Genomic DNA, 21,236 nt, shown 5'->3' on the forward strand with positions numbered 1-21,236 from the left:
CAGAAGTGCCATGAGGTTGTGCAAATATTTTCTCTCCTAGAGGAAAATCTGACAGAAAAATGAAAGCAATCATATTTATATAAATTTGTGTTTGTGCATTTATTTCAGCAGGGATAGGAGGTGGGTTTCACAGCCTGGCTTATTTATATCGCAAGACCAGCAGAAGATTTCTTTAATGTGACTTCACACATCATCAGCTTCAACTTGCTCACTTTTAGTTAAACTTCAGATGTCATTAATTTTCATCATGACACCAAAAGTGACATGATGTGACCAATACTAGAGAAACAGAAGGAGCGGGATGGGGGGGGGGGGGGGGGGGGGGGGGTAATAAACTGGCCATTAGCTGTTATTTTCCCTTGTGCCTAATCAGTGAGCTATAACTCTTATGTAACAATGTGCCTTGTCTTATACCCACAATGATGTTATTGTGTTAGCATTGCTAACGAGGGCAAAGAATCTGCTCATTACCGTAGCAGGGCTCTGGCTTGACGCACAAACAATGGTTGATGTGATGGGTTTGATCTTAATGCCAGTAATTAATCTGGCCCAAGATCACTCAAAACTGTAGTTGACAAGAAGCAGCCATTAGGACTGGCATAAACATTAGTGTCTGTAATGCTTTTGTTGGTTTAGTATTAAAAATGGTTGTGTAGGTGTAATTATAATTGAAACGTAAAGAGCTGTTCTGGGAACACTGCAGTACATGTGAATTTATTTAATATATGAGTCTCTCTCCAGTTACAAGTTTACTTAACTGCCACAAAACACTCAAACCAAACATATATATATATATCTATATATATATATATCTATATATATATATATATATATATATGAAGGTCAGGAGGCAGCAGAACCAGCTGACTAAACAAAAAAATCAATTGTTCAGACAGGGGCCGTGTGTATGGTTGTTGTTCGCTGTCATCAAGTCCACAGTTAGTGAATGTGTCCTTTCGCCATAGATCATCTCCATGGTGAGTTCTGTGTGTATTTGTATCTAGGAGCATGTGCCGTCAGCCATGTGGAGCTTTTAATTAGTACCCCCACCTCTCCCTCCCTTCTTTGTACCCAGGTGACCGGCCCTGGGCGGCCATCATTAACATTTAACAATGAAAGCACACATAAGATCATTGTGCGCAATATACGTCGGAAAGAAAACAAATTACCTTGAAACAGTGAATGGTGCCATTTCATAATGTAGTAAAGGAACTTCATGTGCAAAAAAATTATTTTAAAAGCTTACTAAAACATTTTTTTTGGGGGGGGGGGGGGGGGGTGCATCTGCAGTCTTTCTGGAAAAATCTGGACTTTGAACTCTCACTTACATGAGATCTTTGCTGCTAATTCTGGGCCCTGAAAGCTAGAAAATTCTCATAATCCTAAAGCCTGGGAGATTTGCATGTGACTGACCACGGTCAGGGAAACACATGGGTGTTGGTGTTTTGCATAAGAGGAAACGGGTAGAGTTGAGGAGTGGTTGGTCTACGGGTTAGTGGTGACATCACTGCCAGCATTGTGGCCGGCCCAATAGGTTATTGATGAGGCCTGTAGGTAAAGTGAGAGGGCAGGTAAAGTGACAGGCATAGCACTGAGGAGAGAGGAGGTGAAGCTCTGGATCTGGTGACAGCTACCTTCTTTGCTCTGCTGGGTTTTTGTGGATGAGACTCTGTCTGTACTGGAGGAGAGCTATAAGAGAGGACTCTCAGCGCTGAGGTAAGGTGTTAACAGGAAAAAGTGCTGTCACGTAGTGGAAAAAATGAAGAAAAAAGATGCTACAAATTGTTTCACATATTATCTCCAGGTTCAGGTTGGAGCGGTTTAAGCCGCTGTATGAACGATGAGTGTGTTGCATAAAAAGTCATGCTTGAATTTTAGACTTGGATTTACTTTACTTTTTAAAAGGTTATTTCAATAGTTTGCTTTTAACTTTTAAAGGATGTCAAAATATTTTAATACGACCGTGCCTTTTGCAAGGCTACATGCAAATGTGCTGAACCTCTTCAACAACAAACAGGTTAAACAACCTTCAGTAGTCAGGCATACTGACCAACATACCACTTTAAACAGGTATGTTAGGTTATCTATCTATCTATCTATCTATCTATCTATCTATCTATCTATCTATCTATCTATCTATCTATCTATCTATCTATCTATCTATCTATCTATCGATCGATCGATCTATCTATCTATCTATCTATCTATCTATCTATCTATCTATCTATTTGTGGGTGTGTGCGTGCATGCGTGTGTATAAAACATATGACTTTATGCTGAGAGATAGATCTATATAATGGGAAGAAAGGTTGTCTGTGTGTATGCTTCTCTGTGGCTGATGGGAGCGGGGGGCAGCTATAATGCTTTGTACAATTGCTATTGTTGACCCACCTCCCTGGAGGATGACAAACCATCTGTAGCACTCCCCAGCTCACATTACTTTCCTACTTGATGAGTGCTCAGGGACCATTTCTGTGACAGCAGACATGAGTCAACAAAGTTAAATAGGCTTATAAAAACTCAGAACATGACACCACAGAGGAGGAGAGGTCAGGGGTCAGCTGTCAATTATTGGTTATGTTAAACACTGTGCTCTTGTCTGGATTTTGTGCGAAGCCATGACCTATGCACGCATTACAATGTAAATGACCGCAAGTCTGTTGCCTAGCCCTGGATTTGAAAGGCAAAGTAATTGTATTTTTTTCCGTCAATGACTCTCGCACGCTTGTAGCTGAAAGCTTTTAAGGTTCATTTTTGACATTAAACATTAAAAATGTGCTGTGTTGTCTTTTACACACATTTTGTAGTGCACACTTTTGAAAATCAATTATTTCAATTTTAAAAAGTTTTAATTGAATTCGATTTGAGTTGAGTAAATGCAAATTTGAGGCTTTTTGCATTAGTAAAATCTGTCCACAGAAAGACTGGAAAAGCATGTTAGTCATAATGCAACGTGATCGCATCCATCGCTACTGTCCGGTAACCTGGTAACTCTCATCTATATGCACGCTTTAACCCACACAGTTTCTTTTAACACCAGCTTTGATATCCTGGCTTTACAGCTCCAATTGTCAGATAGATGTCGGAGTGGAAAGTGAGAGTCCATAACTAAAGGTCCAAGTTAGTGACCTCTGACCTTGCTCTTAGAGAATGGTCTCCCTTACACTGGTGTAAAAGTTGCATTGCATGTGGACCATTATGTCCTATAGCTCCACAAATTTAGCATGAAATATCAATGCCTATTGAACCAAACTAAAGCCTTGTTGTGAAGTGTTGTGAGTGAATAAAGCCACTTTGGTCACAAGAGAAGGCTAATCTGGGAATAAAAGATGGTAAATATTTTGTACACAGCATCGCAGAATGAAAGGTTCACTCCCAAAGCATTGACAATGATAATAAGTCACAATAAAATAATTCAATGCAATTCAGCACAACATAAATGATTATACATTTTTGCATCCAAATCCAATAATCAGTCTATCGATAGCAATCATTCATTGACTGGTTTTACATGCACTTCAAACTAAAAAAAAAACTCACGTGAGTGAACATTAACGTACTCCTGTGGAAGTCGGTGGGTTAAACAACATAAATTATATTTCTCCTTTCTCTCTCTTGTTTGAATCTCTTAATCAGTTGACTCTTGGAGAGAGCCACGACAAATTGCGCCGTGTGGATTCAAACAGGAAGTCAAGGAGTTTCAACAAGCAGCCCAGCACTGGGGACTACTACAAAACCCTGGGGAGCGACACGGCTGAGCCTTGTGGGAGCAAAATCATGGCACCCAACGAGGAGGTGAGCCCGAGCTCTGCCGTTTATTCAAACTATACATGGTTAAAAATGATAATAATAGGTCTGCCTCTAAATATGTTTGTTGTATTATAGGTTCTTATTTTAATGTATGTGCTTGTCTATATGTTTCTGGAAATGTGTGTGAAAAATGCTTTTTTGCCCTGGTATGTTTGCTTTTATTTCTTTATGTGACATACCTTTTTTAACACAAGGCAGCTTAATATTGTGTGCATTATACAAAAATATAAAATAAATATTACTTTGTTATAATTCAGTTATCTCAAAATTTTTGGTGACATTGAAAGTCAGTACATGAGCTGGAAGTCTGATGGATGTAAGGTTAGTAGTGGGTTGACATAGTGTGCCCTGGTTCTTCCATGAAGGCTCCTTTTCTCCTTTTTCCTTTCTTAACTCCTTATAAGGTCATTCCAGTCTGAGGTTTAGCTTGCTGACGATGGCATTCGGTTACAAAACTGGCTGCACTATTTGCCTAAGCATTGCCACTCAGCATGTTATATAATGTTGCGTCCTCTTGAGCTTTTGTTTGCCACCTGATCCAAATTATCCCCTTATTTCCATTGCCTCTTGAGTCTCCACCCCATTGTGCAAACTGTCCAAGAGGCTACAGTAGATCAAACTCAGTATAATCGCTGACAACAAAGCATTTAGCAAGAAATCACCAACGAAAGGGACACAAAAAGGAGAATCCCACTGAAGCTGAATGTATTTGTTGGATAAGTGGCCAGCTTGTATGTGTTAGGCTGTAATAAAATCCCCCACATGTACATCAGACTGCAATGTAAACATTTTGATAATGCTTTTTTATTGACTTAGGCACTATTTATTTCCCTACTCGGTCACCATTGACATAATGTGCTTACACAACAGAATTTCCCCAGAAAGGACAAAAGGTTAGTCCAAAATTATGTGCCATTGTAGGTGCCCTGAAAAGTTGATCAAGGAAAATTTCTGTTCGCGTTTGCATGTCAATCCCAGTATTAAATATAAACTGTGTGCTTGTTGCCACATACCTTCACAGGCAGCTGAATGAATAGAATCTGGCAGACTCTCACCAACATCCCTAGAGAGGTGTTCTTATAATCTCATGGGTATCAGGGGTGGGGGTGTTTTGGGTGACATGGGTTATAATCCTCATTGAGCCAATTAAGGCCTCAGCGGGGCCCCTCCTGGTCTCAGCAGAACCCTAGCAGATGGGCTGGCTAATCAGCAGAAGCGGCACGTGCTGCCAAGACCCATCTGGACATGGCCAACCCCCTTCCAGCTCTCTGGGGGGTTTGAAAAGTAAAGGCGGCAACAATGACAAGCACGCGTCTGAGGAATAATGGAGCGGTGGAGTCGAGTTAAATGTCATGGCCTATTAATTTGTCTCCACAGGATGTACGGCACACTTTCAGAGTGTGTCAGACGTATGCACTGGGCGGGGCGGGGCAGTGACAGATGGCTGTTTTCCCCTCAGACTTTTCCCCCTTGAGATTATGTCATATTAGCTGTTATTAGCAAAAGGCATTGTGTTGTTACGAGTTGATTAAAGACAGGAGGAAGCTGAGGTATTGTGCCACTATACATCTGTGCCTGTCAACTGCCTCAGCGCAGGAATCTCAAGCAATCTCTGAGATTATTTTAGATAAATGTCGTGGCATCTTTTTTTCACCAGTGAATTTTTTTTTAAATTTCCAACACTGAAAAAAAAACCTTTTTTTTGTAAGGCACAAAGAAACTCTCAAGAGTATGCAAAAAATATTTAATTTGTGGAGCAAAAATAAGTGTTATTTTAATTCTTTCAGGATAAAGCAGTGTTTCCAGTTAACTACAATGTAGTTTTTAAGACAAAACCTCAGAATGCAGAATGAGTGACATTTTTTTTACTCTCCCTTATGTTGGTTCAGGGTTCTGTGTTATTGGAGGAGCCAAATGAAAATCCCGCCCAAAGCTCTGAAAATGGGACTACAGAGGAATCTGTCCCTCAACCACCACCTCCTCCACCACCACCTCTTCCCCCAAGCAATCCGATGCCAACACCCCCGCCACCTCCTCCTCTGCCTCCGGAGACACAAACCCCTCAGAATAATGCCAACGTCACGCCCACCAATCAACGACGCCCATCTTCGTCGTCAGGAAGTAAGTCAACCAAACCTGCTTTTTTCCCTAATCTCAATACTTTTTCCCCATCTTTGTTTCCTGCTATATTAGTCCTAGAAAGCAGAGACTGGTGTATTAATGGGTACGAAGTAATCACCCTGGGTAAAGATGAGTTGAGTCTGACCCTAGCATTCTAAATAAGAGATTATAAATTAATGATGTAGCGCTAGCATTACCCTGAGAACTGGTTTAGTGTTCTGCCATTTCCTTAAGTGCCCTGGAGGCACTGGATGATGCAGTCTGACGGTGCACATGCCGCTCGAGTTGCAGGGAAATTTTAACTTATGTATAAGGTTGTTTTTTAAGTACTAAAAATGTGGAATTTTAAAAAACATAAGTGTTTTAAGATTCATGATCGGAAAAACAAAATATCTATCTTGTTCTAACGTTGATTAATGCATTTCCTTATCTAGAAACTCATTAATATACAAGGAAATTCAGTGAAAGTGAAGGTCCTAAATTTGATTATGACGAATCCAGTTCTTGTAGCTGACATCTGCCATTCTTTGCATACATGTCTACATATATAACTTCCTGCTTATACAATTGGTCAGTCTACTACAAAAGCAAACTGGAAACTGACCAAAAATCTTTGCTTAAAGAATCTTGTTAATGATAGGCAGATATCAGTTTTACCTGATAAAGATATTACATGAAGAGTGACGACATACAAAATACTTTTTTCTCTTGTAATTCTAAATACATTGATCAAAAACTGTCAATTTCAATTCAGCGTTGCTTTTCTGCTTTATACGTTTCTGTTTACATGTTCTTTATCTCTCCTGTTTGCTCTCCATGCACTTCTCTCTGTTTTGTTTCTTTTGTTTTTTCCCTCTTCTTGCCTGCCACCATGTGTTCTGTCAAGGCGGAGATAACTCTGCCTCACAGGCAGAGGGAGGAGCACTTAGACAGATGAAGAGTAAGTACAGACTGCGAATCAATTGCATTTAAGCTAAATCACTTCATCCTGTTTAGATACATTCAGAGTTCACAGTTGTCCTTCCCACTTACATGACATTTTATAATATTGGTCTAAATTCTAGAGCATTTTAACCTGTCCATAGCATTTTATGTAAATAACTTTATATGAGATATTGTTTCAAACCATATGTATCCAATTTATCAAAGCAGCTGTTCTATCACCCTTTGAAAACTGAACTGAAGGAAATTTACTTCTAAGTACAATGTGACCGTGATTGCTGTTAACAAAGGCAATGTTTGAATGATTACCTACATTTTTTTTTATGTATTTTTACCCAATGCCGTATGGTTTTCATGTCAATACAGTGAGGACTAGTATTAGTGCAGAGTGACTGTATTCCAGGTAAAACAACATTAAAAAAAAAGATTTTTACTAAGATTTCAGAATCAGTGAAATGGAAACATAAAACACAGAATAACAGAAAATTCAACATTAGAATCGAATTAAGAAACATTTTGTAACAAGTACAGCAGGCGAGGCATTTTGTTACCTCAAACAAAGCTGTAAGTAAACGCACCATTAAAGTATAACCTGGCTATAGAATAAGTGACAATTATACCTTTTTACAGTCTCTTTATGTTATCTGTATGCTTTGTTAAGCAATTATCCAACTGTCCTATCTGTTCATGCTCCTTCTGCCGACTAATGGTAGGAGAGCAATAAAAGACTTAAAGCTAAAGAGTGGTGTGTGCTCGCTAATGGCATGAGTCGCGTGACACTGTTAAACAAGTTGTTTAGTGGTCATAAAATTAAACACCACCAACTCGTTTGAGAGCTTAAGATGAATTTACAACTCAAACACTCGTTGTCGCCACAGCAGCAGAACAAGTGGCTAATTCCAAATGCTGCTGCAACAGTGGCGATGGTTACGAGTCCTTTATTGTCCTGTTGCTCTTCTATTGAGAACAACCATTTACCTTTTATATTGTACTGCACACATTTTAATCTAATGATTTGTTCAACAGAATTAACCAGTTGTGATAAACAGGCCATAAAATTAAAAGCCTTTTATTAATCTCGGAGCAACAAACCAGGCGGCTGAATGAAGAGGTTTGTGCAGCACTGTGGAAGCTCCCTGTGGTTTTCTGTTTGTAAGGGTGCAAAGGATCCTGCTTTTTATATCATAGGTCACAGCTGACCTTAACAGATGTAGCAACACACCATAGGAACATGTCACACTGTTTGCCCACTGTGTGAGTCAGTTCGTCAAACCTCCACCCTCTCCACCCACACCCCAGGCTAAATACAATCTTACTAGCAAAGACTCAAAAACACGCATTTTAGTCTCTTTTCAAAAAGTTGCAAGCACACCAACTTAGAATGTGTCTTTTTTTGAAAGATACAGCTGTTTAATTTGCCAAAAGTTTGAAAAAGCATTTAATCATGCTTATGTGCAACTGATCTAGTTACATTTTAGCCGAGGATATTTTAGATTTGTACCTCTCGTGCGATGTACTGAGCTTTTTAAAATGAATTTAAATAGCTGTCAAAGGTGTTTCAGAGATCTATTCAGCTCTTTCTTTTTTATGCTGAAGCTTTACACAGGCCACAGTTTCAATCAAGCACACATTGTAAAAGGCTTAGTGGTGTCACACACAGGCAAATCTCTCTCTCTCTTTCGCTCTCTCACTCGCTCTCTCTCTCTCTTTCTCTCTATCTCTCTTTCTCTCTCTATGTGATGCAGAAAATATGAGGGGCAGCTGTATGTGTCTCGAAACAGTTTATCAGGTCGATCGAACTGAATCTTGGTCCGGCTGTGGGCACTGAGAAGCCGGGGATTGAAACACGGTGTGCGTGTGTGTGTGTGTGTGTGTGCGTTTGTGTGTGTTAATTCCTAGCTGGCTTGCCAATGGCTGGCTGTCACTTCCAGTTACGGGTGATTCCTTTAGATTTCCCCCAACTGTGATGATAGGTCTTTAATGGAAAGCTGTTCTCTCCTCCCCACGAGAGAGACAGAGAGAGCAGGGAGAGTGAGGAGGGGTGGCACGCTAGCGAGTCTTTGTGTCCGGCATTGCGGTTGCCTCAACAGGGAGCACTTTTTCAGAAGGACTCTTTTTTTTGTTTTGTTTTTTTGCATTCCGCACATAGAGGATGAGTAAACATTGAAGGATTGAGGATATTTATTTTCCTAGAAAAAAACATTCGCAAAAACAGGTGAGGTGTCCTTTTGTGCATTTGCTTCAAAATATTCTACATTTAAATCCTGGTAAAAAGATATGCGTAACTGTTAGTTGTGCACTACAGCATCATCTTTGAGCTTTTTCCATTTACACTTTAAATGTTTTCTTGCTTAAGAACTCAAATGACAGCTGCAGTGGTGTTTGCATGCAGTACTTTATGGTTTTCTTTATGGTTAGTATAATCATTTTGAAAAGCTGATCTATATGTATAATTGCATAAATTAGCAGCATATTTTGACATTGCCTGATTGGCATAGTACCAATTTTATTTTTCCTTTAAAAGTGAAACTGAAGTTAATTTTCAATTGCACTGAAACAGAGTTTGAAGTTGAAGTGTAGTTAAATTTGTTGAAGGATTCATTCAGTAGATTATTGTAAACGGGAACTGAATGTATATCTTTTTAGGGTGTTTGACAGCAGCTGTTGGCCGATTTAACAGTTGCCCAACGATATTTATGTCTCCAGCAAACATTCGACCCCAGCAGGAATAAAGGCAGATGCCAACCAGAGTAATCAAATCTAAAAAGAAACTTATCTAACTTATCCATGAGTGAGGTTTAGAATACCATTATGACCTCCCATCATTGTCCAACATGCTCCAGGTCAGCATTGTTACCTTGCTGATTGGATAAAATATTTAACAGTGAAATGCCACACAAGCCCTTCTTCTCCTCATCAGTCTATCTCTCTCAGTCTGTCTGTATCCATCTCTCTCTGCTCAATCTTTCTACCTGGTTTCACTTGCCTGCTCCGTCCTTTTGTCCGCAGGCACAAAATCTTTCAACATGATGTCCCCCACCGGCGACAACTCGGAGCTGCTGGCAGAGATCAAGGCAGGGAAGAGCCTCAAGCCCACACCTCACAGTAAAGGCTACACCACTGTGTTTTCCAACAGCGGGCCCACAGGAAACAATGTAGGTCACTTAGCTTCCTTAGCTACAGACAGTGACTCATGCAGAAGGGATCGTTCTGAAAGTTAACTCACAGTTTTTACCATCAACTGTGGATTTGATGTCACGCTCTCTATTTTAAATGAACTACATGCAAATCCAATCACATTCTGGCCTGATTTATGAAAGTCAAAATCTCACTCTATTTTTGCCACATGTGTTAAAATTTATGTGACTCCTGTTTGTTTGGTTTTTTTCCATCTGTGCCTTTATTTCTCTTCAGGAAAACACTACATCTCCAGAGAGTCGATCATCTAGCCCACCAGCCAAACCACCATCCCCTCCGCCATCCAGCGCACCAGTGACCTCACAACCCACCAATCGGAGCCCCAGCCCCAGTCCCAGCCCAAGCCCCAGTCCCAGCCCCAGCCCTGCTGGCTCCGGTTCTGGCAGGACCGTGTCAACATCTGGGAGCAACGAGCAGCTGTCCTCCAACTCTGTGATCAATGGGAACAGTGGTGGAGGCACAGCAAAAGCGGATTCAGGGCGGAAGACGAGCCTCACAGATGTTGAGGCTCTAGTGCCTACTCACGATGAACAAGGGAAAGCCATCCCTGAATGGAAAAGGCAGGTGATGGTGCGCAAGCTTCAGGTCAAGATGCAAGAGGAAGAAGAGCACAAACGCAAGGTAGGCATAATGGCTGAGTGTTGTTAGCTATCCCATTTGTGGGCCTATAAATTTAACAGTGTACAGTAAAAGTGACTAGAAATGACTTCAGATTCAGATCATGAGCAAAGCAAAGGGGATAGCTGTTGCTTGGATTTGAGCGTGGAAGTTTGTGATTTTGAACCACAGACAGTATAAAAGATGGAGGTAGCTACTGTGACATCACCCACTGCTTCTGCAGTCTTGTTTTGAAACCTCAAGATGAGCGTTTTCCCCATCACCGTCTTGATTTCGGAAAAAAAAGGATGTGATGAGGAGTTTTGACTGTGAAACCACACACTCACTGGCAACCACAAGACATTTTCACAGATAATTTGCCATTTTGAAACATGGTATGAACAAGATTTGCAAAAATAGACTTTTTAGCAGGTTTAAAGCACTTCCTTCTTCCTAGCCAGAAACTACATCCATGTTTTATACTGTCTATGCTTTGAACACTGGCATTGTGCGAAGGCATGTATAATTTAGTTCCATTTTTGCATGAGATCATTTTTGCTCTTTGTGTTGGCTTTTCTTACAAGTCGCTAGTTTAAAGCTAAGCATTCAGTGGGGTCATATTTTTCTCAAGGACTACAGCCAGCATACACTGATGCACAGTCATAGCACTATATTATGACTATTTAGACAAGATGTTAATTCGCAGTTTGTACTGGAACAATCTGAACACTTGCTAATTCTGTGTAATACAAGAAGGACCCTAGTAGTATGTAACATGCTTGATTAAATTTGACTGATTAATAATTTACTGCTATCTAAGGAATTGTAATGTTGCACCACTAAACAACAAGCTTAAACACACTGCTCACGTGCAGTGTTTTAATTGTTTAGTTCCATTTTTTTCATAAAAACATTAAACTGATAACACATAAGCTAATAACACATGAAAACGTGTTCACGTCCACAAAATGATCATCTCCTTGTTCTCACATTTTTCAATTATTTATCCACTTCTTTTGCATTTCTTCACATGTTTCTTGTTCGTATTTGTACTTCTTGCCAATAACAGACCTTTTTGGAGTGCACTGAATTGAATACTTGGCTACAACAACCATCACAGCATTTGGCACACTTGACTAATGGGTTCACAGTGTGGGCTGGTGTTTGATGGTGGAGTTTTGCTGTTCCAAGTTCTTACATGCTGATTCAGTGGTGTGATGCCGGGTCCATTCACACTACAAGTCAACCATTATTGATACCAACAGTAACACAAATAGCATATTAACAATACTGAAAACTTGTGTCCATTGAGGATTTTTTTTATTTAAATCATCTCTATCTAATCATTGTAGCAGTCTTTTTTTTTAATTTCCCCAACATCTTTTTTTTTTCGGGGAGAAGCTGGCAGGGTGCGAGCAGATCATGATCTCATAAAGAGTAACGCCAATGGTTTGCAGTGTCAGCGTCCTTGTAGTAGAAGTGTTGTGTAGATGCATTAAAAAAAATATCAGACAAAAGTAAACACTGGCTCATAAAAACAGAATAGAGCCTTTGAAGAGGCATTACGCAAATGTTGTGAAACATCTGCAGTGTTAAGTGCCTAAAATACAAATACTAACATGTTGTAACTCTTGCATGCCAGTATTGGTCTAGCTAACATATAATTTCGCATATAACTCAACAAAGTAGTCACTGTTCTTTGACTCAAAATTCCATTGGAAAGCTTTGTGCTTGTAATCAGGCAGTGCCATTTCACCACTAAATCCATGTAAATCCTGTGTGTTAGGATGGATTTGCACTGAAGCGTGTGTTCGTACCAGGAAATTCAAGCTGAAGGAATCCCTCCCTCCTTCCTCCTTTTTTTTCCTTGTCCTATTGGTCTCCTTTGACCTCTGATTTAGTTTGCATCAACTGGGCACTACCAGCCTCTGGAATGGCACTACTCCCACGCCCACAATGCCATTTTGGGCCCATTTGGTGAACTGATGACTGAGGCCGACCTGAACCGAATTGAGAAGCAAATTGAGAACCTACAGGTTATGCATAAGGTATCAGAAGTTGAGAAGGAACTGAGTGAATTGGAGCAGGAGCTTCACCAGCTTCTACCAGTTTCTGCTGCTCTCAATCAGGGGCACTTCTCAGTCAATCCAAAGCAGGTGCATGGCAAAGCTGAAGATCTTCCAGCCTGGTGCAGCAAGATTTCTACCCTCCTAAAGAGTATGGCTATCCTTCTTGCCACTCTGGGAGGCAAAGAGATAGACATCTTGGATCTTATATGTCCTGGATATTCCCAAGAAGACACAAGAAATGTGAGCACAGGTCAGTCAGTGGGATCAGCTGGAATTATGGGACGCTCTCAATCCTTTTCAACAAGAGAGGATGTAGAAAAGGAAATAAAGCAGTGCGGCGTTTCAGTGAAGAACCTAAAGGCTAATTATGAAGTTCAGAATCAGCCACAGTCTGCAGATAACCAAGCAAATAGGGTTTACAAACGAAAGAGGTCACTCCCTGTGGTAAGTGAGTCTAGTTATCATCCAGAGACAGTCTGTGAGGATGAGGTCCCTTGTTCCTCTGCTTCCATACTGGAATCCAATACCAATGGTGGTTTAACTTCAGTGGAGGAATCAGTCTTGCCACTTGTTGAAGAACCAGCTATCACCGCATCTCATGCTCCTAAGACATATATGTCTTCTGAGGCAATGGCGCCAACTAATATTGAACAGTTCAGCCAGGTTCTTTCTGCAGACCCTGTTTTAAATAATGATCAACTAACAAGAAGCTTGGAGGTGCAGACAGATCTAAGCTATGTCCAGGAATGTATTGAAATGAGGAAAGAAAGAATTGTCTTCCTGTTCCTTGAACATTGGCGGAAGTATACAGTCTCTGAGTCTTATCAGACTAGATATACTGGCAGGAGGCGAAATCATTTAGACGTGGACTGGGAGGACTACAGCCAATTTAGTGCACAGATTGGTGGAGAGATGCACAGTGAAGACGATAAACTCCTCCTATTTATGAAATCAAAGCAGGTAGTAGGGAATCTGATTGGCCACTGGAGGGCAATCATGAGTCAAGTGCCCACACGCCAGATCCGCCGGCTGAGTCGCGCTCAGATGATCTATTGGCCACAGCATTTCCTGCCGCACATCAGCGGGTCAACTGTGAGCTATGAAAGCCTAACTCTTGACCTTTTCATGCTTGGCTATTTCCAGCTATTGGAAATGAACATGTCTCGAAGTGAGCGGAAATTCCGACACCTTTTATGCTATGAGATGTTTGACCGTCTTGGCAGCCATAAATGGGAGGTCATAAGGCAGTTTCACAAGGAGGTCATGGAGGAAATTGAGTGCGAGAAGCGAGATTGGGTGGATGGTTTTGAGGACATAAAAGTCAAGTACTTTGGAGACTCGGGTGAGGGAGGAGGCATGCTGACAGCATCGCTACATTCCATGTCTCCTGACATGTCCATAATGCCAATGCAGGAAACACTCCCTCCCCCACCATCCCACCCACCACCTCCACCACCTCCTGAACTCCCACTTTCGAATGCACACTCTGCACCACCTGCACCATCACAACAACCGTCCTTACCAGTCTCACATTCGGAGGTTTCTGAAGGTTCGTCACCTGCTGTGGCTCACGATGGTCAGTGTGTGGAGCAGGAACCCCCCAAGGACTTAGTGGAGGACAGTGTTCAGGGGAATGTCAGTTTAAATAAGCCTGCAATTTCTAATGGGAAAGGTTCAGAGCAGGACCACATGCAGGACTTGGCAAGCGTGCAACATGTTGAAGCAACAGCTAAAGTTGAGACACTTCCAGACACAACAACACCATGTCCAGTGAAAGATGCCCAACCTGTTACTGTTAAAGTCAAAGAAGAACCCCACGTTGATAAACCTCCACCCAAAGAAGAACCCAATGAAGATTCAATTAAAGTCATCTATGAGCTTAAAGAGTTCAGCAATGAGGAAATCATCAAATACATTGACCGAAGCTTTGCTTTTTGGAAAGAAAAGGAAGCTGAACTTTTTGATATCTAACAGCTATGTAGGCTAAGGTTGTGCTGAAAGTTCACTGCTGAGATCAATTCTGGAAAACTAGCACGCACAGTGCAACATGCTGACAAGAGAACCTAATCTGCTTTGTTAATGTTTAGGTCATGTCACATAATGGACTTAACTGCAGCAAAGAGCATCCATGCTGCTGTGCTGACATTACCGCTTCTGTATGTTTAAGTGGAGGAAAGTATGCATTGTATTACAAAAGATGCACATATTGCGTGGAACCAAGAGCTTTTCAGAAAAAGTATGATTGATTGCCACAAAACACAAGAAAAAAAAAGTTTTAAAGGAAAAGATTTGCCATAAAAATCAATGTTGTTTGTTTCTTTGGGTCATCTTTGTAACGGGGATGATTAGTAAAACTCTGCATAGTTGTTTTACACTGAATATTTCAGACTGCGTTTATGTGAGGGTTTTATCCCATCTCATTTTCATACAGTAGGTGATTAATTGGCGTGGTATATGTAACGTGCATAAGAACTTGTGGCTCACTTTTAAGTGACAGACTCAGGTCTATAGATAACATTCATATATTCCACTGACTTTAAAAAATGACATGGAATTGCACACAGTTTTTGCTACATAAAAGTTACATTTCCATTTATCTTTCTTTCTATGCACATGATCAAACGTGTCCCTTTTTCTCCTCTTTGTCACATTTTTAGCCAGTTGGCTATAGGACAGTTAAACACTGGCCTCAGTGAACTCACACAAAAACAGCAAGTGACAAACGTTGAGCAGCATCTGGCCTCTGTTCTACCTTCATTCTTGATAATTAGTGAAGGGGAAAATGGCATTACTGTCTAAATGGTTCCTTTTTGCTTGAACTGAAAGAGAAAGTAGCTCAGTCTTTAGTGGGTTTGAAGTTTAGAACTACTTAGTGGTTCACAATTGTCTTTGTTTAAATCCGAGTGGATTATTTACTTATAAGGTGTGCCTTTTAATAAACATTACAGAATTGATGAAATATGGTGAAAATGGTTCAAAAGTTACAATTTCTTTTCTCTGACCATATTTTAAAGTATTCACCAGTCAAAGCTTTAACTTAAATAAAACATCACATTAAAATGTTACAACTGCTTTATGGCATTTATTCCATTGTTTTGTTACTCTGTTATTATATAAGTATATTTCAAATATTGGCTCAGAGTTTCCATAATTGATTTCATGTTCTTCTATTTATTGGTTTCTAGGTTGGTGTTATAAGTAAATAAAACTGTCATTTTTGGGGATTAGCAGATTTAAGCAGCAATTAACCGTTTGGAGTTTTTGCACTGATGCACCTGTGTGGCAAAAAGGCCAAAACAATAGATTACCTAAGATATTGTTTCCATCCTTTTGAGAACTTACATAACGACACTGATTTACCAATGAAAGAGCAACTGTCAAACACACACTCTTCAATGTGTAATCCTCAAGTGCAATGCTTGTCGATGCAATAAACTGCACACTGCAAACTATTCTCATGGTGTCTGTTCTATTGCATCAAGATTACCTTGGAATAACCCTCTTAACACCCCCTGCTGTCCTTCTATCTGTGGCTTACAGGAGCCATAAGGAGGTTACAGTGAATCTTTATCAACTCGCAGCTCGCACGAGAAGGCAGTCAGCTGGTAAACCTAAAGCCACTTTCTATCAAACTTTTTCCCCTTTGCACAATATTTCAGGCAGAGTTGGAGCACGTACACAATACAGTAAAGAGTGATGTTAGTAACAACACTGCCTTAACAGATGGACAAAACTATAATAGACTATGATGTAATCTGCTGAGCTTGCACAATGCGCTCTTGCATATATGGAACTGGCTGCGAAGCCAATAATAAAAATAGCACAAATAACAAAAGAGGTCAGGTTGCTGTAGTAATTACAGTTTCAACAGAATTAGTCTTGACTGAACTACAGTTTATTTGTTTATTTTTCTTTCATTAGACAAAAAATAACGCTAGATTCAACAAAATTACCTAAAACTATTATTGATTATTGAAATAGACAGCTGCTAGCACAGCAAAGTCTAGGCAATAACTTCATCTTAATAATACAATCTCATTTTCACACTTCCAAATTTATAGATCTAATAGCCTACAATTGTTAGAATCCCAAACAGTATGCAGGCACAGCAAAGGGTTGTGTGTTCTGACCCTTGTGGATGTCCACTGACACAACAAATATGGCCCACAAAACCAAAAAACTTTATTGAGCCCATCAAGAGAGCCACTTAATTCGTATTTTGCAGCTTTTTCTTTTTTAATTGGTTAGCTTAGCTATCGCTCTTACTTAACTGCTAGTTGACTTGATCACACTTACTTTTAAACCTTTAATAGCTACTATCAGCTACTTTTTGGTGAAGGGTTTTGGTGGGGGGCGGTGTAAATTTGTTTATTTTTGTTTGTTTTTTCCATGTTTTTTCTTTTTCTTTTTTTCTTTTTTTTTTTTTTTTGAGGCAAAATTCCCAGGGGACTCATTAAATATTAATTCCATAGATAATCTTACCTGGATTCACACTGGCTAGGGCAAGTGAAATCCTTCAGTAAAATGAATGCAGAAGGGTAATGTGTCTAGTTGGGCGAAGATGAGAAATCCAAGATGGCTGCCCTCTTTCTCTCCCGCTCCACCTCCAGTTACAGCCTGAAAGGGAAAAAAAGGATCCAGTTACCATATGTGTACACAGAGAATATCCTGTAAAACACTGTCCTTTTCAAAGTCTTTGTTTCATTTTAAACAAACAGCAGACGCAGACATTTTGTGAGATCTGTTTGCTTTTGTGAGTTCATACATTAGTTTCAACTATATTGGGTTACCATTGTTTAGGTTCTTAAGTCTTACATAAAGGCCATTTGTATAAAACTGACATTTGAGAATCTGCACACGCAAACAGACTGGACTAACATTTCATTACAGTTGTTCTTTATGCAGGTGCTTGCCTGCTTTAGTGATGATTTATGCAGTGCTTCCGACATAAATCATCTCAATATCACCTTTAATTTAATATAATAGACTCAATAGTAATTTTCAAATATTTCAAATGTTAACACATCTATTATTATATCCAGGTGTATTATAACTAGATATTTTAAAAATGATCTCATGGGGCACATCTGTTCATGACTGTGTGCTAACCTAAAGGTAAAGACTGAGATTACTGCTTTTTTAATGAAGAAGGTTGCACACAAGATGATGCAAGTGAAGTCTGTAGCAGAGTTAGCTACTTAACTGACTGAAGAACTTGCTCACATTTACCAAATACATGTAGTACATATTTTGCACTCGCGATTTCTCTTAAACTTGACACAAGTCTCCTCACAACAGAAGATACTTTAAAAGTACAAATTCATTGCTGACTGCTGTGGGCCCCTATCTCTGTCTCTTCCCGGACCCCTCTGTCCCCTTACAGGCTGAGGAGGAGGCGGCACGCCTGGCGTCAATGCCAGCCTGGAGGAGAGACATGATGAAGAAGAAAATGGATGAAGAGAGGTGAGTAGCCAGTGTTACTCAGCACATCTCATTTTTGGTGGCAGGTTAGTACTGCTTAACCCAAATGGATGACATAAAGTCACTCTGGGCTGGAATAAGTTGGCAGAAAACACTTAGTGGCTGTGATGCCACCAAAACATCCAACCAATTGGGGGTTTTTTGTTACTAGAGAGTTTTTTTCACAGGAAAGCGCTTTAAATTCTTGCCATTGCAGGCCTTCTTTATTAATTTACTGTTTATTTGCATTTCAAGAAGCTTTTCTGCACAACTATGTTGTACTTCTCTATTTCAAAAATATTCAAAAATACCCAGCTTACTAAATGTATTTTTTGTGTTTGCATTGGGAAAATGTTGGACCTAATCAAAACTGCAGGTGCGTCATATGCACTAAAAGTAAAAGGCTAGTTTTGTATCTGTTTTTAAATCCATAAATCAGAGCCCGGAAGAAGTAAAGGAGTCGAGAACCTTACGTGAAAGGTTTCATTCATTTTTTTCCTCCAGTGGAAGCAAAAATATATTGACTAATTCAGCTTTACCTCAAGATTTGTGCGATCTTTAGCCTTCTTTGTGACATTTATTGTTGAACAATTTGAACTTGATGTTTAGAGTATAAAGTGTACTTCCTATTTTGTCACTTGCATGTGTTAAAATTATCATTTAATTGCTTTAACTTGTGGATTAACTGCTGTTGCTGTTTAAGATATTTAAACCTTGTCTTCTTGTGCTCACCATCTCCTGATGTGACAGGGAACAGAAAAGGTAAGAAAATTTTATTCATTCTGCTTTATACAACATGTAACACAAAATGTGTTGAATGAGAAATTTGTTAGGTGCTGTGAGTCTGAGATCAATTGATTAAAAACTTCTTTAATTATGTTTAAAAAGAGCAAAGAAAATAAAATTAAATATACAATAAATACAGTACTATTCTTTTAACAGTAAATACTGCCCAAAAGGTGAGATGCCTTGGTGGAGGTTTGTGCTTCTGAGTGCTTCGTGTCTTGAGATGTGGTCATTTGCATATGTTAGAAGTAACAACTATAAACTGAAGATTTACTGTACAGCTCTAACTACTGTGAATTATCCTTTATGGGTGCACGTAGAAAAGAAGAGGAGCAGGCCAAAAAGGTGAAGGAGATCGAGGAGAAGACGGAGTTGGAGCGAATACGAAACCTAGGCTATGACGAGACCAAACTGGCGCCCTGGCAGCGGCAGCTCATTTTGAAGAAAGGGGATATGCCCAAATAGTAAACAGGATCATCTCCCCATCCTCTGCCCTGCAGCGCTCCCCACCCCAACTTATACCAATGCCTCCCCCTCCCTGATCCTGCATCCCACACTGCACAGGTCCACAGGGGAAGAGCTGGTCTTCCTCTAAACTGTGTGTTACTCTTTGGCCTCCAGACACACAGGGCCATGCTGTGGCTGCTGCTGTCCACACGGGCTCTGAGGCTCAGCTTCGGATGACCCTGCACCTGTTTTATTGACACAAAATCTTGTTTTTTTCCTTGTTTTTTTCTTCATTTTTTTAACATTAACAACAGGTCTGAGATGCACTGATTCTTGTGACCCGATAAATGTATGTGTCCTGAACTTAGCATCTATCCGCTTTCCTGCAAATCACTAGACTTGAAGTTAGAACATTTAACAGACTTATAATAGAAAGAGACTACTTTTAAGCCTATATGCCAGACTCACTCACCTTTATGTAATGAATGGGGAAAAAAATACTCATGAAGCAGCTAATGCATTCTATATGTAGATAGTGTTACATCTCCATCATGGCTTAGTCATGACATTTTTGTATCAGTCTCATAGAAGCGCTTTCTAGGCTTCATTGTACTGCCACGGTTGCAATTCTTTTCAATTTTTTAAAGCAAAATCTCTGCTCAAACTTATCAGCGTCTCGTAGTTAAGCTTGTCGTACTTTCTCAGCGGATTTCAAAGGATGATAAAATATTCTATTTTTCAAAAAGAAAATGCAAAATGATATAGATTGATTTTCACTGGAAAAGGATAAAAGGATCCAAATTAGATTTTTCAGTGTGTGACCTAAACTTTAAACTTTAAGCTGTTCTGAGCACGAATGTTACATGTTGTGTGCATGTGTTGCATAAAGCGTATCAAGTTGTGTTGTTTTGTTAAGCATACTTGACCCAGGGGTTCCTGGATATTCTCAAAGTAAAGGAAGAAAAGAAAAGACACACAAAGTCTTGTCTAGGCATCCTCTATGTGAACATAGCCTTTAAAAGAAATGCACATCGGCAACTTACGGCAGTCATCATCTGAACACTAAATATTTCAAAAGTTAGAGAAAAGACAACATTTTGTCCTGTGTCATGTTCCGGTCTTTGTCCCACTAACCTGAACTATAAATCTTTGATGAGCAGATCTGCTTACACACATAGTCACGATACAAATTTTGTGAAACGACAGTTTCAATAGTCAACCCCAGTGACTACAAAAAAGCTGATTTTTCTTTTCCTTTTTAAGTATTCTTAATGATTCGCACATCTGTTGGACACAGTTTCGCCAGTTTTGGCCAACAAATAGAAATTTGGAAAATCTGTGTTGAATACTTTCGGCAGAACTGAGGAGACATACATACTGCAAGTTTTACCAGTTCACGCATTTGCACAGTGGCATTTAAGTGAGAGTAAAGCTCTTAAATGAAATTAAATCATGCTGTGTTTGTCCGGTGGTTAAAAACATGATGTTTCATTTTTGTTGGATGGACATTTTTACAAGTATGCACACGATGTCACATGAATATCATGGGACTGTTTGATCACTTGGATATATTCTAATTCACTTTCATCGGATGCCATATGATATTGAAATTGAGGATGGTGTAAATGTCATTGCCATTTGATTTTCTTTATATATAAACTGTGTACATAGTGACCCTCAGCATTTTGTCACCTCATTGTTTCCACATTGCATTATAATACATGTCTCAGCCTTGCTTGAATAGAATATTTGTTAATGTGTAATCATATTTTCAGACTGTTAAAGTTGAAAAAATTAAATCTTAAA

General features: G+C 39.7%; 2 protein-coding genes across 3 annotated transcripts in view; both read left to right on the forward strand.

Annotated features, from left to right (window-relative positions):
- Window positions 1-21,236, forward strand: part of espn (espin) — a 35,514-nt gene extending 14,278 nt beyond the window's left edge. The window contains exons 8-15 of one of the 2 annotated variants that reach the window (XM_063465463.1): window positions 3,637-3,795; window positions 5,700-5,931; window positions 6,818-6,871; window positions 9,883-10,028; window positions 10,288-10,692; window positions 18,121-18,199; window positions 18,938-18,959; window positions 19,304-21,236. In XM_063465463.1, coding sequence (XP_063321533.1) covers window positions 3,637-3,795; window positions 5,700-5,931; window positions 6,818-6,871; window positions 9,883-10,028; window positions 10,288-10,692; window positions 18,121-18,199; window positions 18,938-18,959; window positions 19,304-19,448 — 1,242 coding nt within the window. In that variant the 3' untranslated portion in view covers window positions 19,449-21,236. The remainder of the gene's footprint in view (window positions 1-3,636; window positions 3,796-5,699; window positions 5,932-6,817; window positions 6,872-9,882; window positions 10,029-10,287; window positions 10,693-18,120; window positions 18,200-18,937; window positions 18,960-19,303) is intronic. The other variant, XM_063465464.1, reaches the window with a different exon arrangement.
- On the forward strand, window positions 10,699-15,779 carry LOC135932280 (espin-like protein). Its single transcript, XM_065469681.1, has one exon. The coding sequence runs from the start codon at window positions 12,654-12,656 to the stop codon at window positions 14,706-14,708; it is 2,055 nt and encodes a 684-aa protein (XP_065325753.1). The 5' UTR covers window positions 10,699-12,653; the 3' UTR covers window positions 14,709-15,779.

Source organism: Pelmatolapia mariae, linkage group LG20, assembly GCF_036321145.2.
Source record: "Pelmatolapia mariae isolate MD_Pm_ZW linkage group LG20, Pm_UMD_F_2, whole genome shotgun sequence".
Lineage (NCBI taxonomy): Eukaryota > Metazoa > Chordata > Actinopteri > Cichliformes > Cichlidae > Pelmatolapia > Pelmatolapia mariae.